The 15439-nt window shown below is 34.5% G+C and overlaps 1 protein-coding gene across 1 annotated transcript; it reads left to right on the top strand.

The window, feature by feature from the left end:
* Window positions 1–5617: 5617 nt before the first annotated feature.
* Window positions 5618–15403, top strand: LOC149921363 (peptidyl-glycine alpha-amidating monooxygenase B-like). Its single transcript, XM_090162985.1, has 19 exons — window positions 5618–5678; window positions 7683–7853; window positions 7920–7974; window positions 8036–8135; window positions 8195–8358; window positions 8428–8476; window positions 8554–8621; window positions 10137–10303; window positions 10362–10412; window positions 10478–10530; window positions 10588–10925; window positions 10991–11114; window positions 11818–11934; window positions 11998–12213; window positions 12279–12355; window positions 12418–12737; window positions 12799–12904; window positions 13733–13981; window positions 14090–15403. Exons 2-19 carry the CDS (start codon window positions 7707–7709, stop codon window positions 14299–14301), a joined length of 2613 nt encoding a protein of 870 aa, XP_090019111.1. The 5' UTR covers window positions 5618–5678; window positions 7683–7706; the 3' UTR covers window positions 14302–15403.
* Window positions 15404–15439: the final 36 nt, after the last annotated feature.

The raw sequence follows: 15439 nt of genomic DNA on the forward strand, positions 1-15439 counted from the left end.
AACAGTGCGTGATCAAAGTTGGCCGTGGTCAGAGCCAAGGGGACCTACTGAGCGAAATAAATTGTCATTGGCTAGCTGCATAAGCAGCCGATGCCGGGATGGTGACGTCAGTGGGAAGCCAGAAGCTTAGATTTCCGCATTGAAATCAATGCTGTAGTATTGTCTTATCGCCGTATCTTTGACATATTTTAGTAATTAAATTAGCGTATTTATGAACCTTGCGTCAGAGCCAAATTCCTCAAGCGGGGAAAAATGAAAATAAAGCAGGGTCCGCATTTTTTTGGAGATACCACGTCACTAGACGATTTCAAAACCCCACTTTCTAGCCCCTTTAAGAGACAGACGAAGATAGAGACAAACGTAGCCACCCTATAAATCGCTCTCTTGAAAATCTAGCCAGTGACGTCACTGGTCAGATGCCTCGCTACCTTTCTCTCTGCGTTTCGACTTTCTCTCCAAAAACGAGTATCAGAGATGCACCCCCGTTGAGACAGTCCAAAGACCAAAAAAAAATAATTAGTCCATGGGTACGTTCAGTAACAGCAGAGAGAATTTCTCTGGTAACAGTCAACGGAAAAAAACCCGATGGATTTATATTTTCCATCGATGAGCTTTTTCGTCATAATGACGTCGTAAGTTGCTGAACGTTTTTATTCAGTCACAGGGCCGTAGCTAGGGCTGGGTGGCCGCCCCGGGCGCCGTGCGCGCGATAGGGTATAGGGGCTGGGGCACCAAAATTGGTCCATATTATTATATTAGGGGGCACCAAAATTGCAACTCGCCCCTGGCGCCATTTTCTCTTGCTACGGCCCTGTTCAGTCATCGGTGTTTTGCTAAAATGGCGTTGAATTTAGAGTAGTTTTACGTCAGTAATGACATCAGTCATCGGAAAAACCGGCTCTTGAAGCCGATGACTTCGGTGAGCAACCGATGACCATCTTTACGTCAAAACCGGAAACGCGAAAAAGCGTACAGTAGGAAACCGATGTCAGCGATTACTAATCGGTGAGTTCGATGAGCGCTGCTGAACGTAGCCCTATACTCTTTGTAACGAATGATCTGTCGTCTGCGCCGGGAGTAGTGGCGTCCTCCTGTAATCCCAAGGGATTGGGAGGCAGAGTTTGTACTTTGTGGATGGCCGTGTGAGGACGACTACCAATCTCCCAACGGGTGGTCGGAATACTTCCCCCACGGGTGTCCCCAGACTCTTCACCCCTGTCCCAAGTATCCCCCGTTGCCGTGGCCATTACACTTATCTCACCCTGATTCATTAATCTGGGGGGCTATTCTGTAAACATTCGAAGGGGAATTCGATTTCGATACCCTATACCATGTCGAGATCGACTTCGACACTTTGTATTGATTTATGCTTATTCGAAATCTTTACCGAATGGGTCATTCCATGAAAAAACGACTAGTTTTTTTTTATTTTAACACCCGACCCCTTTATTTATAGTTTACACACGAATCAAATTTTAGCTCGATTTTTAGGTTACACGAAACCGCTGGCACTTCTTTATACTTTGTAAAGGCTTTGGTAATTTTATTTTTATTGTCTTTTTTTAATTGATAACCTTTTGAATTCGTTAAACCTACAAGAATTTCAATTGCACAAAGACCATTTTAACTTGATACACAACAGCTATCGACCCTGCTGGCCCATGTGTATTGGTCAGAAATACCAGAGGGTGGGGGGGGGGGGAACAAAAGGATTATAATAGTGCGCCGCACGTCTCCGGTTTTGCCCAATTCGGTTCCGGCTCCGAGATATTTCGGAGCCGGATCTGGAGCTACGGCTTCTGCTCCAAGGTGTATAAACCGGCTTTATGAGCCGGCTCCAACGCATTTTTTTAAAAGGTATTGGTTTCTAAATGAGACTGACAATTTCGTTTATATAGAATAAACTAACTAATTAGGATACGGAGTTACTCTTTGAAATCGAAAAATGGTGCATTGTGAAATTATTCTAAATCAATTGAATCAGTATAATGAAAAACCCATAGACATACTAAGAACAAAGGAATGGGGATTTTCCTAAATCGACTCCTAATCTATAATTTTTAGGAGACGAAGCTATAGTCTAGCTTCTACCACTATTGTTACTTGTATTGCTAATAAAACTGATTACGAAGTTAGTTCTGTAAGAAGGCTCATGCTTTGTTCCTGAATTAGCGACCAGTAGCGGCGCTAAGGGTGGGCTGAAGTGGGCTTGAATACGATGTAATATTAAAATTACCCCAGAGTTGTGACACTAGATGGTCCAGTAAAAATAAATGTATACATTTTTTTAGAACTAGATATAATGCTGTAGTTTTAGCTTTAGAAAACTTAATTGAAAGTGGCAAATCTGAGGAAGCAGCCGAATGTAGAGGGTACCATTCCCAGCTTCAAAATTTCAGCATTTTATTAATGGTCGTAGCATTAGATGAGATTTTAGGCGTAACAAATGTGTTGTCTGAATATTTGCAAAATCCAAAAGTAGTTATAACTCAAGCCGTAGCAATTTGCGGTGCCACAATAAAAAAGTTAGAAACAGACCGAAATTCTGAAAGATTCGATCAAATTTGGGATGTTGCGAAACAATTAGCTCTCTCAGCCTCAATTCCAGTACCAGAAAAGAATAGTTCCGTCAAAGTACCCATGAAAAGAAAAATTATTCAAAACAAAAGGTTAAAAGGTACCATAATAACGGGTACTATAGGAAGTCGGGAAACAGTGTTCAAAACTATTGGTGACCAACTTAAAGCAACTTATTTTGAAATTTTAGATAGATTCGTATTAGAAATGAAAAAAAGATTGTTAGAAAATTGTTCTATTTATGAAGAACTTTGCGCATCAGACCCAAATTCGAGCGAGTTTTTGAACGTTGAAAAAATTACTGCGTTTTGTCAAAACTACAAAAGATTTAATTTTGAAATGGAGTCTCTGAAAAATCAGGTCAACGTTGCTAAAATGTTATTTAGTACCAAAAGCGGTGAAAACATAAACACAGAAAGTTTGCAAACGCAGCTTGAAACCAATGAATATCTTAAACCTCAAAATTTGCAAAATGTTTCCGATTGCTATAAATATTTATTGACATACGAGCAGGCATTCCCAGATCTCGTAAAATATTTCCAAATTGTATTATGCATACCTGTTGCTAATACTATTTCAGAGCGTAGTTTTAGTACACTTAATAGACTCGAATCATTTTTAAGAACAACAATGTCTGAAAATCGATTAACAAATTTAGCCTTGCTCTCTATAAATAGAGATTTATCTAATAGGTTAAGAGACAATCCTTTGTTGGTTGTTGACGAGTTTAGTAAAAAAAAGAGAAGAGTGCAATTTATACTTTGAGTTAAATTTTCAAATTTTTAAATATGTAGAAGCTATAAGAGACATATTGGAGGCAAGCCACAGCTGCCACCAAATTATAAGGGGTAACTAAAATGGTAAGGGCCACAAAATTCTTAGGGGCCACAAAATATTTAGCCCACCCGTGAAAAAACCTTAGCACCGCTACTGTTAGCGACCTTTTATTTTTGCCAGAACTTTTAATATTCTGGCAAAGTAGATGGGGCGGAAGAAGTTACGAAAGGAGACAAAGGAAAAGGCGGAGCTTATTTTGAAATATAGATTAGGAGGCTCCACGATGGCCTAAAGCTACAATTGCGTGTTTTAGAACGTCTATGGGTTCTTGGTATAACGTGACATATCGTTACATTTGTTGTGATACACATACTTTAATTTAACACCTCATTATAAATGTCTTTTTTTTTATTTTTTCAAGTTGCTTTTTAGATAGTTATGTTTCAGAGTAGATGGCGCAATTAGCGGTAGTAAATAAAGACCGCGTATCCATTAAAATTTTTGAGTGGTCGGACATTTACGTGAAATGGAGTCTGCAATGGAATAAGTTGAAATCGAACAGACGTTTCACACAAAAAAATTATATTATTAAATGTAATTGCAGCCAGCTCTTGATATTCTAAAATTAACAGACGAGTTTTCAAAAAAATCTAGATAAAATGGGTCGCTAAGCACTTATGTCCACGATTCTGGCTGGCGTTCAGTCTGTTGCCGTAGATAGAGAGGAGAGCTCGTAATGGGGGAATACCCGTTTTTATTCCTGGGTACCGAGTTTTTGTGTTCCTAGCTACTCTGTCGGGTTTCCTTGTGATTTCTAGTAGACTTGGAAATAGATGGAGTTCTGGGGCCCTTTAAGAAAAACATTCGAACCAGGACCGCCAAAATTAATTAATACATCTTTTTGCAAAGTCTGATATCTTGCACAATTTAGGGTGCCGTAATATATGCTAAAATAATATTGAACGCCCAGACTATACTATCCCGGACAAGAAATTTAGTTGCATCTTCTGTAGATAACATGAAAAACCAAAATAAATATATAAATCCTAATCGTAATGTAAGAAGAAGAGTTTTCGATATTCTAAACTCTAAATTACTAGAAGCATAATAATATTAATTTATTTACTAGGTCAACTAGTTTCAAGTATAACAAATAGAATTTTCGTTAATTGGTGGGATAAATTTCAATAATTAATATCTCGAAAACTAGAAATATTACTTTGAGCCGGAGTCATGCGGTGCAGTATTATACACCTTTTGCCTCCCCCCCCCCTGGTATTTCTGACAAATACACATGGGCCAGAAGGATCGATAGCTGTTGGGTTTCAAGCATAGATGGGCAAAACTCCGGAGGGCTTGGAGGGCTTCATTGAAATTAACATTATGTCATCCAGCCCTCCGACGTTCCCTCCGGAGGCTTGCCCATCTATGGTATCAAATTAAAATGTTCTTTGTGCAATTGAAATTCTTGTAGGTTATCAATTAAAAAAAGACAATAAAAATTAAAATTACCAAAGCCTTTACAAAGTATAAAGAAGTGCCAGCTGTTTCGTGTAACCTAAAATTCGAGCTAAAAATTGATTCGTGTGTAAACTATAAGAATAAATGTTTTTAGTATTTAATTTTGTGTGTGGTGGGGTGAATTTCAAAAATTAATATCTCGAAAACTACAAATATTACTTTAAGATTTTGAGTGATTGTTATGTATTCGATAGCGCAGATTTTGAAATTGCTAAAATCTTTGATCTACGATTGAGGTGTCTGGGCGGGGTCAAAGGTCAAATTATTTAAAGGCCCAGATTTTAATGAAATTTACGTCACATAACAACCCTGATTAAATATTCATATTAAGGTACGCATTCCCTTTAAAATGAGATATTATATGTGATTTTGCGAAAATTACTTCATAAGATATAGGAGAAAACATTTAGGGGGTCAAGGTGTACTTTTGAAAAAACACGTATGCTGTATCTCGTAAACGGCTCTACCGATCCTTATGAAATTTTCAAAATCGTTTTCTTAGGCCCAAAAAACCATATACGCAAATTTTGGGCGAAATCGAAAGGGGTCGGGTGTTCAGCGTCAGGCGTTTTGTCATGGAATGACCCGAATACCATTCGTCGAGATCTCGAAGTTCGAAATCTAGTTTTCGATCGAAAATTGGATTTCGAATATTTACAGATTAGGCCCCCAGTTATTGTGTGCTGGTGTCTAAGGCCTTGGGTCATCACCGATTTGTGTCTATCAAAAAAAAAACATCTGTCGTCTGCTTGTTTGTCTGTACTCGAACCGTAAATTCATCATGGAGTCGTAGAGGACATTGGGTAATTTAAAGTTGTTCTGTTTATTTATTCACCTGTACAATGAACATTACTTAATGTATGTATTCTTTCTCATTATATATAATAATATGAATAGTATTAAAATCAATATTTATATGAGACTTTAGTCTTGTTTCGCGTGGTTAAGCCATTAGTTTGGTAATTAAGCCAAGATATAGTTGAATAATCTTGGTTTTTGGTCAAGCGTTGGTTGTTATTCAAACTTAACTGGACAAGGCCTTTGTGTTGTTGACCTTATGGAATGGTCATAACAGCGTTGCCAGATGTAAAAAGGGAAATTATAAGAAGTCAAAAATTATTGAAATCTTTGCAAAATGATTTCACTTGTATTATGTAGGCTAGTTTCGATAATTTTTAAAAATTAAAATTTAATTTTAAAGATCAAACCACCTAAAATTGCCGATGTTGACTTCAAGATTTAATTTAAACAAATGAGACTAATAATGTTTTTGGGCTGAACATCAGTTCGAAAATTATTGACAATATGGTAAGACCTATCAGAATTATAATAAATATAGTACGGTTTGTTAAAATTATTGCAAAAATGTGTACCATATGGCACACTGGTGAAATTATGATACGTTAAAAATCGTTGCTAAAATTATTGAGTTGTAACATAATTATGGTACGTCTGGCAACGCTGGGTCATGGTCAGATGGTTTGTCAATTTTAAGTTTTTGCAATTTAGGCCTTGGTTTAATTTGCTTCTTAATTAATCTCTGCAATGCTGTTATATGATAACATGGAAACAATTTAGCTTAAATTACAAACATGAAATGATTTACTCTGTAAATCTTTGTTTTAATTGTGGTTATTTCGCACGTGGAAATATCAGGTTGCCATTATTTGTATGAAACCTGTTTGAACTATATCATTCAACAGTGTCCCCCTTTCGCCAGAGCAAGGGTGTAGTTTGAGCAGATTCTGCCATGTAGTTTCCCTTGCACCACTATGGTTGGTCTTTAAAGGAAGTATGAACTAAATTGAAAGATTGTCTTTTAGTACATGCTACGTCTTGTTTATTAACGTAAATAACGACAACCACCCCTAGCTTTTGTTACACCTGGTGCCAGAAATGTCAAATATGTTGATGGAAGTTTATACTTCCTTTTATATACCCCATTGGCTCTCTTTTAAGGCATGACTAGCAGTATAAAATGTAGGATGTGTGTGATGTGTGACTGTTCATTAAAAAAATGTGTAAAACATATTTTAACTACCATAAAACAGCTATGCAAGGTCCCATATTATAGTGGGTGTCATAATGGAGTGAAGCTGTAGTGCAATGAAAGACAACTGGTTTTTCATAGAGGTGTGCAAATACCATTTTTTTGGTATTGAATTAAATATAAAATATTTGTTTTCTAGCCATGCAAATTACAAAATCGAATATTTGTAACATTGAATAGTGTGGTTGAATATTGTTGTATTGCGTACAAAGGTCGACATTGCAATTATGTACCGATGTAAATATTCGTTCGAATTATTCTGTGTAATCATATATTTTGCACAGCCCGGGTTTTGGGGATAATGAAAAACCCCAGAGCTGCAGTCTCTAACTCAATTTCATTTTTCGCATTTAAGTATTTATACTTGAAGATAATTTTTCCCCAGCATGAGGTGGGGGAGAAAAAAAGTAGCCCATCTATTTTCAAACTTTTTAAAAGTAATGAGTCACTGGGCCGATTTGATTGACTTTTAAGGGGAAGAGTATATAAAAATAGCCTCAACATAGTCATTCTTACTAAGTATAAATAAATTCTTTTTTTGTGTTAATTTGGGTAAAAATTCATTTTAAATTTAAAAAAACCAAAAGTGGAATAATTAGATGATCTATGCTTAAAAATTTCCTTGTTCCGCTACGTTATTCATAGCTGCCGAAGGCTATGAAATTTTATCAGAATCCCATCTCAGACTTTGTTTAATGAGATTGAGTATTTAACACTTTAGATAGAGAAATGTTTTTGTATTTCTGTTTTTCTTCAGCAAAGCCTTTTCCCAAGTTCAAATATGAGTGGAACTAAATTGCCCAGTGCCAGCAGCTTTTTATACTTGTATATAGTTTTAGCAATACATGTAACTTACACAACGTGTATAGAAGATGCCGATACAAACTTTATATTTGATATTAAAATGCCATCAGTTCAGCCTGATATGGTAAATATTTTAATATTATAACTTATGAGGTATTTAACTTGATTTTAATACTTATCATCTACCTAGGCTGATCAGTATTATTGCACTTCAAAAAAAGTGACACCTGATGAAGCTTTCATAGGTCAATATTAGTTTATTCAAAAACAAAATTAACTTTATAATTAATGAATTTCTTCCTATAGTTGGTTTTGAACCACACGCTAACGCTTCAAGGGCTCATCATATGATTTTATTTGGGACCAGTAACTTAGAAGACTCATCTGAAATATATCCTAACTATTGGTAAATTTTTATAAAATTAATTTGGGAAAAAAAATTGATTATTTTTATTAATACATCAGGGATTGTAGACACTTAGCGGGTCAAAAAGGTCTCTCAATTTTGTTTTCTTGGGCAAGAAATGCCCCACCTGTAAATTTGCCTCAGGATGTTGCTTTTGTTGTTGGACAAAGGACTCCTGTTACACATTTAATTTTGCAAGTCCACTATTCATCACTTCTACCAAGTTAATAAATTTTTATCAATTGTAGGTGTCATTTAAATTATTGCTAACCTATTAAATATATTTTTGTAGCTGGGACTCAAGATTCAAGTGGTTTAAAGTTAAAATTGACAACCAATAGGTAATTTCAAAGCTTCAAACCGCACAAAGGCTATCGCTTTGAAACCTCACAAATTTCAATATTGCCCATAATTTCAGGCCAAAATATACTGCTGGTATATTTATTTTATCGAATTCCAAAAGTGGAATACCTGCTAGACAACCAAGTAGGTTTCAATTTTCCCAAAGTCAGTATGACTTCGCACAAAAAGTATCTCTAGATCGGACATTTGAAAGGTGATATTTCTACTGGTGATAAATGCAACTTCTCTGCCAGAGTTGTAGCCAAATTATGCTGGTATATTTGATATTACCACCAGGCCACCTGATTTAAAGGCATTAAAAGTCACTAGCTGACTTGGGTATTAGCCTAGCTGAAAAAATAAATAAATAAATATTCCATGGGTTCTGCTACAAATAAAAATAATATCAAAACACCAACGCATGTTGATACTTTAGACGATACTGAACATTTGTGTCAAAATTATATTGCGGAAATAAAAATTCGCTGAGATATTGATTTTGTAAAATAAAAGTTTTTTAGCCAAAATTTGGCCCGCTAGTGTAAATTAGATGTTAGTAAAACTTTTTACATGGCCATGCAAAATATTTTTAAACTGCCTGGATGCCCTCTACAAATTTTGGCAAAGCACCTATCTCCAAACACAAGACGAGTGAAAAAAGTATCGTGGAAAAATACCGAAGTATAATCATAAACTAAGTGTTGGAGCGTTAGGTACCACTCCAACCCCATTCTTGCTAATCAGAATGGGCCGTCTAGCATCGTGACCTAGAGGACATATTACCATGAAAAAAATAGAAAATACTTTGTCGCTTCCCATTATTGCACGAAACTGAAAATTTAAATGTACCCTACTATACCACAAACGTAATCGTAACGCTAGAAAACGTTAATTTTCCAAAATTAATATCTTAGGGAATTTTCATTTCTGCAAAATAATTTTGACTTAGAAATGTTCAGTATCGTCTAAAGTATCCAAAAAATCGGACATGAGTTGGTGTGTTGATATTCACCCCAAATGTTTTCAAAATTAATTATAATAATAATCATTAATATTCTGGAAGTTGTATATGTACATAGAATACCAAAGAGAAAAGGTTAGCCATGATTACTTTAAGAGAAGAAGGGCACACACAGCTGAGATCATAGCTCTCGCAAGCTGCTAGCCCTGCAGAGACACCCAATCAGTTGAGCGTTCTATCATAACAACTTTATATTCATTGCATGCTCTTCTTTGGCATTTAAATACAATATATAATGAGAAACTAGACCAATAACAAAAATATTAAGTGCAAGAACAAATTAGTTGTCATAATTTATTCATTTTTAGAGGTTTGTACCAATGGATGCATTTATTTTAAAAATATCAGTTCTGCTATGTGTTCTTAATTGCTAGTCATTTTTAAGTCAAACCAGTAGTTAATTTTTCCATTTGGCTTTAAAAACGAACTTACCTAATTGATTGTACCTTTCATTAATATGATGTGACTTGCATTTTGGATCATTTGATAAAGAAATATCCGTAAATATAATATATGAATATCCAAATTTACAAAAACTAGCTTGAGTGAGATTTTTTGTACCAAGCATATTGACTTTTGATTTCGCTTTTTTGTTAACTAGCATTTACAATTACTGTTACTTACTTTTTTTAACTCAGAAGTATCAGTAGATGTTTCATGTCCATACCTTGGAGTTCGACCAATTTATGCTTTTGCATACAGAGTTCACACACACAAATTAGGGGTTGTAGTTACTGGCTACAAATATGACCACACCACACATTCCTTCAGTTTACTTGCAAAAGGCAATCCTCAGTGGCCTCAAGTAAAATCCACAACAAATATTGTTTCTATTGCACTATTTTTATTCGTGTATTATTTAGGCTTTTTTTCCGATGGACCAAATTCATATGGTATCGCAAAATGATACATTGGTTTGTAGTTTTTTTATTTAATCTTAGTTTATTTTACATCATTCACAAATAATAAAATATTTTAGCTGGCAAGATGTACCTATAACTCAACAAGTCGAGATGAAACTACGTTAATGGGGTAAAAATTAATAATTGTTATTTTTTGTACATTTTGTAACTAGTTTTATTTTGTAAGGGCAACTTCAAAAGACGAAATGTGCAATTTTTACCTAATGTACTACTCTGAAGGAGCAAAACTAGATGCGAGTTGCAATGGGAACATTTTTCCAAGTTTAGCTGATAAATTGCCATACGGAAATGATGTACCATTGCCAAGAAATTCCCTTTTAGAAGAACTTGGAGAAGAGGGGTTAAATAGTGGCGAAAATCCAGATTTAACATTAAATTATTCACATTTACCATCTCAAATTAACATTACAAAAAAGACTGATATGCACCATAATCTTGTGGATACTGACTATGAAGATTCGCAGCAAGTAGAGTCTCAAAAACCAGAATTTGATTCTAATTTCAGTATGGCATTAATATTTCTATAATTTTTTTTCGTCTCTAACTGTATTTCGGTCTTATACTTACAGACTACACTGAAGTATCAAATTGGCCAAAGGAAAATCTTAGGCTTGGACAAGTTACAGCAGTAACATTTGATACCAAAGGCAATGTTGTAGTTTTCCATCGTGGCAATCATGTATGGAATGGACAGTAAGAATATTTTATGTAACATTTGGATGTTAATTTTTGCTTAAGCCTTGGCTATATGTATTTTCCTTCAACTTCATAAAATTTTTCATTATACAAAAAAGAAATCATAGAGGTCTAATAATTCAAAATCTGTATTAGCTACAAATTTTTAATTTTTAGATCACTAATTTAGCTTGTGCAGATGGTCGTTGATAAATGAAAATTTTAATGAACTTGAGCCATGTCTTTCAAGGACATAATAAAGTTTCACTGGGTAGCTCAGTGACTGATCCAAAATTGCACCTATATTTGAAGCTAGCCAGAATGAGTGAGTTTCGCAGTGAAAGAAGATATTATTTTAATAGTGCCTAAAAGCTGCCAGAAATCAAACTTCCCAGTGGAGATCATCAGATAGCAACATTAAAACCTGCTCCACATCTGTTAATTGGTCAAAATATTTTGATAAATTTCAAGTTTTTTTGAATTAGGAGATAAAAAGTCTGGTAACGAGAACTATTCGATTTTCAGTTTCAAATCTGAATAAAAAGTTGTTTCTCATTACAATTTGGTCCAATTTAAGTTGTATCTGGACTAATATTTTGATTTATTAGTCCTGGATAATTTTTAGTGTTTACCTTTACTCTTACTAAGCATTTGACAACCTTTTTTTGTGATTAACAAACAGATAAAATTCATACTATGTTTAATTTTTGCTTTCATGTAGATCATTTGATTTTTATGAAAATTATTTACCAATTGATGATGGACCAATTGCCCAGGATACTATTGTTACGATAGACCCATTAACTGGACATGTATTGAAGAGTTGGGGTGCTGGATTGTAATAAAAAATTTTTTTATCAGTATAGAGGATTATTTCGAAACAGTTTTCTATTTGTTAAAGATTTTACCTGCCTCATGGCCTTTCAATTGACAAAAAAGGTGTAGCATGGCTGACTGATGTTGCTTTGCATCAAGTATTTAAGTTCCCTGAAAATGGGGCTAGTGTAGCTCAAGTCACATTAGGTACACGCTTTGTAAGTGGCAATGACAAGAGTCATTTTTGCAAACCTGCAAGTGTAGCTATTAGTGAAAATGGAGATATATTTGTTGCTGATGGGTACGTACTTTCAACTTTCAGTTATTTTAGCAGAAATGTATTTACATTGGGCTATTTCTTTACAGTTATTGTAACACAAGAATTGTTAGATTTACGGATGATGGAACGTATGTTAGTCAGTTTGGAGAAAGTAACACTCGAAGTAATTGAATAATTATTTGTCATCTTCATTTCAATTGTGGCATTAATTTTGCAAAATTTTAGGAATTATTCCTCCTCCACCCAACACATTTTATATTCCACACAAAGTTATTCTTGTACAGAAGGAAAAATATATATGTGTGGCTGATAGAGAACACGGTCGTGTACAATGTTTTACCAAAGCTGATGGAAAATTTAGTTTTCAAATTAATCGCGACGAATTTCACGGAAAATTGTTTGCTATCGCTGGTACGGATGCTAATGGTGGTCTTTTATATGCAGTTAGTGGCAACTCTTTAGTCCCGGCCAATTATCCAGTTCAAGCATTTGCCTTCAATTTAACCTCAAAAGCCATGCTAAATGTTATTACACCAAGAACTGGGGTAAAATACCTTTTTTTTTAATAATTTTAATATTGCTCTATAATAATTGTTACATTTACAGACATTTTCCCAACCTCATGATATTGCTGTCTCAGATAACTCTGAAGATGTATATGTGGTTGAAATTGGACCTGATATAATTTGGAAATTTGAAAAAACCATTAATAGTATGTATATTTAAGTTTCAATAACACTTATATGGCATTTCATTGTGTGGCAAAATACATTTAGGCAGTAAGCCCATGTGAAAGGGATATACAATCATGTTGAGCATTGAAATACATTGTATTAAGAAGTTAACTCAGTTTGCAGCCATAGTCTTTGTTTAGGAATGTGCCAGGCGATTAAAATAATTGATTAAGCTTCATCCCTAAACTTGAGTCCAGTTATAGTAATTTCTAGGCCTTGGTGCTAGGAATACCACTTGATTGAAATCACTCACTCGCACACCTAGTATTTTTCCCTTGGACATTGCTTATTTTAAATTTTTAGTTTTTGCCCTGAACTATTGCGTAAAACCAATCAGCTCCAAGTGCGCGTACGCCATTAGGCTTAAGGATTTTGAAACCGTATTTTTGAAAAGCTAGCGTTGCGAATTGCGCATGCGCAGAAAAATTTGTCCCACCGCGACCTATTTTGCTTTCCATTTTGAGAGACTCCCGATCTTGCCGTGGGGAAGGTAGAAGTGCCATATCCAGGAGTCCTATTATTAATCCAAGCTTGGACAATATAGTTTCCATTTTCCATTAAGCCATGGACAATATAGTTTTCACTTTTCCATTAAGCCATAGACAATATAGTTTTCACTTTTCCATTAAGCCATAGACAATATAGTTTTCACTTTTCCATTAAGCCATGGACTATATAGTTTTCACTTTTCCATTAAGCCATGTTTAATGTTGTCCAAAAGCTTGGACATAAAATTTTTTCCTGTCAAAATGCTTGGACAATACCTTTAGAAGATTAACAAGTTTATTTATTTCTTTCCGTTATAGCAGCACACAGAAGCACAAAAAAAGTGTTAATAGTTTCAACTGAAAACCAACCAACGGAACAAACCACTGATGCGGCACCTACAGAGCCAGTTCCTCATTATCATGCGATTCCATCAAAACCTCTGACCAGCAGTACAGTTATAGCTGATGCCAGCAATTTCGCTACATCAATGGTCATTATGGCTCTGCTTGGAATTCCCGTTTTATTGCTGATCCTTATAACTGTCATATTCCGACTGAAGAAGAGGGGTAAGTTTCTTTATCATTCACATTTTGAATCCATTGTCAATCAAGGCCTTTGAAATACGTTGACGATATTCTCAGTAAATTGGGTTAAATTGAATAACTGGTTTTTAGGAAAATTTCAACACTGTACATTGCCACACGTAAAAGGTTGGCTAGGTGGATACCGTTCCCCTCACAGCTCCCAAGAGAAATTCAATATTGGAAGTTTATTAAACCCACATAAAGGTTTTGATCGTGTTGCGCTTGATGAAAGTGATTTAGACGGAGAAGATAAAAGTGATTCAGATGTAGAGGAATTTAACGCCGCCATTAGAAAAGCTTAATTCAAATTTTATATGAAGATAGATTTTGTAATGCAGATCACTTGTACGCAGAAATTGAGTCAGCACAAATTCACAAAACTAATAAATCCAGGTCATCAAGCGTGATTTAAGTAGGGGACCTTAATGTACATTTGCTCCAGGATGATTCGCAGAACCTAGAGGAATCTTTGTGGCAATGAAATCTACTTTGGGCTGCTCTCCCACCTCAATTCAGTTTTGCGAATAATTCAGGTGTAAAGTACATTATTTAAACCGTGTTGTGATTCTCATAAGAAGGCATTTAGATTTTAACAACAATCTAAAATTCAACTATATTCTGTTAAGTTTTTTACTAGATTTTGGAGTAAACTAGTCTATAAAACAGAAAAATTAATTTTAAATCAGCATAGCATTTATAATTACTGCGGACAATCTGTATAGACAAAGGATAATCAGATCCCAAAAATTACATGCACTGTGTTCTAACTTTCCAATATATATTTGAAAAACCATGCTCAGTTTCTAAACAGTACCTTTCTTAAATTACTTTTTCCTGAATTAGTAGAATTACCCTTCTTTTACTTTACATGACATTCCCATGCTTTTACCGTTTACATTTGATTGCATGATTTTCAGTATTTCGATTCTTTTATTTTTACTTTTATTTCTTACTTTTTGCTTATTTCTGTTAGCCAATCAGAAAAAATATTCTTTAGTACCCGAGTCAGAATAGATCAAGATGGGAGTCAAATCTCAAAATGTATTAATTTAAATTTTTACTGTATAAAGAAAATGTATTAAATAATGTTATAAAGATCTCAAGGATGTAAATAATGAAAGCTTTTTTGTGAAACTGTGTACAAAATAATTTACTAAACCCCTAGCTTATTATTTTTGCATTGCTCACTTAAAAGTTACGCAAAGGTAAATTAGTGGACTTTAACAGAATTCCTAATAATTAATTGTGCCACATATCCTAAATGTTTGTCTGAAAATTATCAATACAAATGGTTTGTGTAAGAATCAATGCAAAATTCTTAACTATATTAATGAAAATATTTTCCAACTAAACTAAATCATTCTTTAAATTTATGCTAAAACTGTCACATTTAACAGATTATTTTTTTAGCCCGAAGTGCAGTTCAAAAATTTAAAAAAA

This window comes from Leiobunum rupestre, chromosome 11 (assembly GCF_980474605.1).
Source record: "Leiobunum rupestre chromosome 11, qqLeiRupe1.1.hap1, whole genome shotgun sequence".
NCBI lineage: Eukaryota > Metazoa > Arthropoda > Arachnida > Opiliones > Sclerosomatidae > Leiobunum > Leiobunum rupestre.

What these genes read in the sequence shown, in the direction of transcription:
- LOC149921363 (XM_090162985.1), top strand. Translation starts at nt 7,707, where the DNA reads ATGAGTGGAACTAAATTGCCCAGTGCCAGCAGCTTTTTATACTTGTAT. An exon ending in GCAATCCTCAGTGGCCTCAA is followed by an intron (nt 10,304 to 10,361) that starts GTAAAATCCACA and finishes TGTATTATTTAG; the next exon opens with GCTTTTTTTCCGATGGACCA. An exon ending in GATGAAACTACGTTAATGGG is followed by an intron (nt 10,531 to 10,587) that starts GTAAAAATTAAT and finishes TTATTTTGTAAG; the next exon opens with GGCAACTTCAAAAGACGAAA.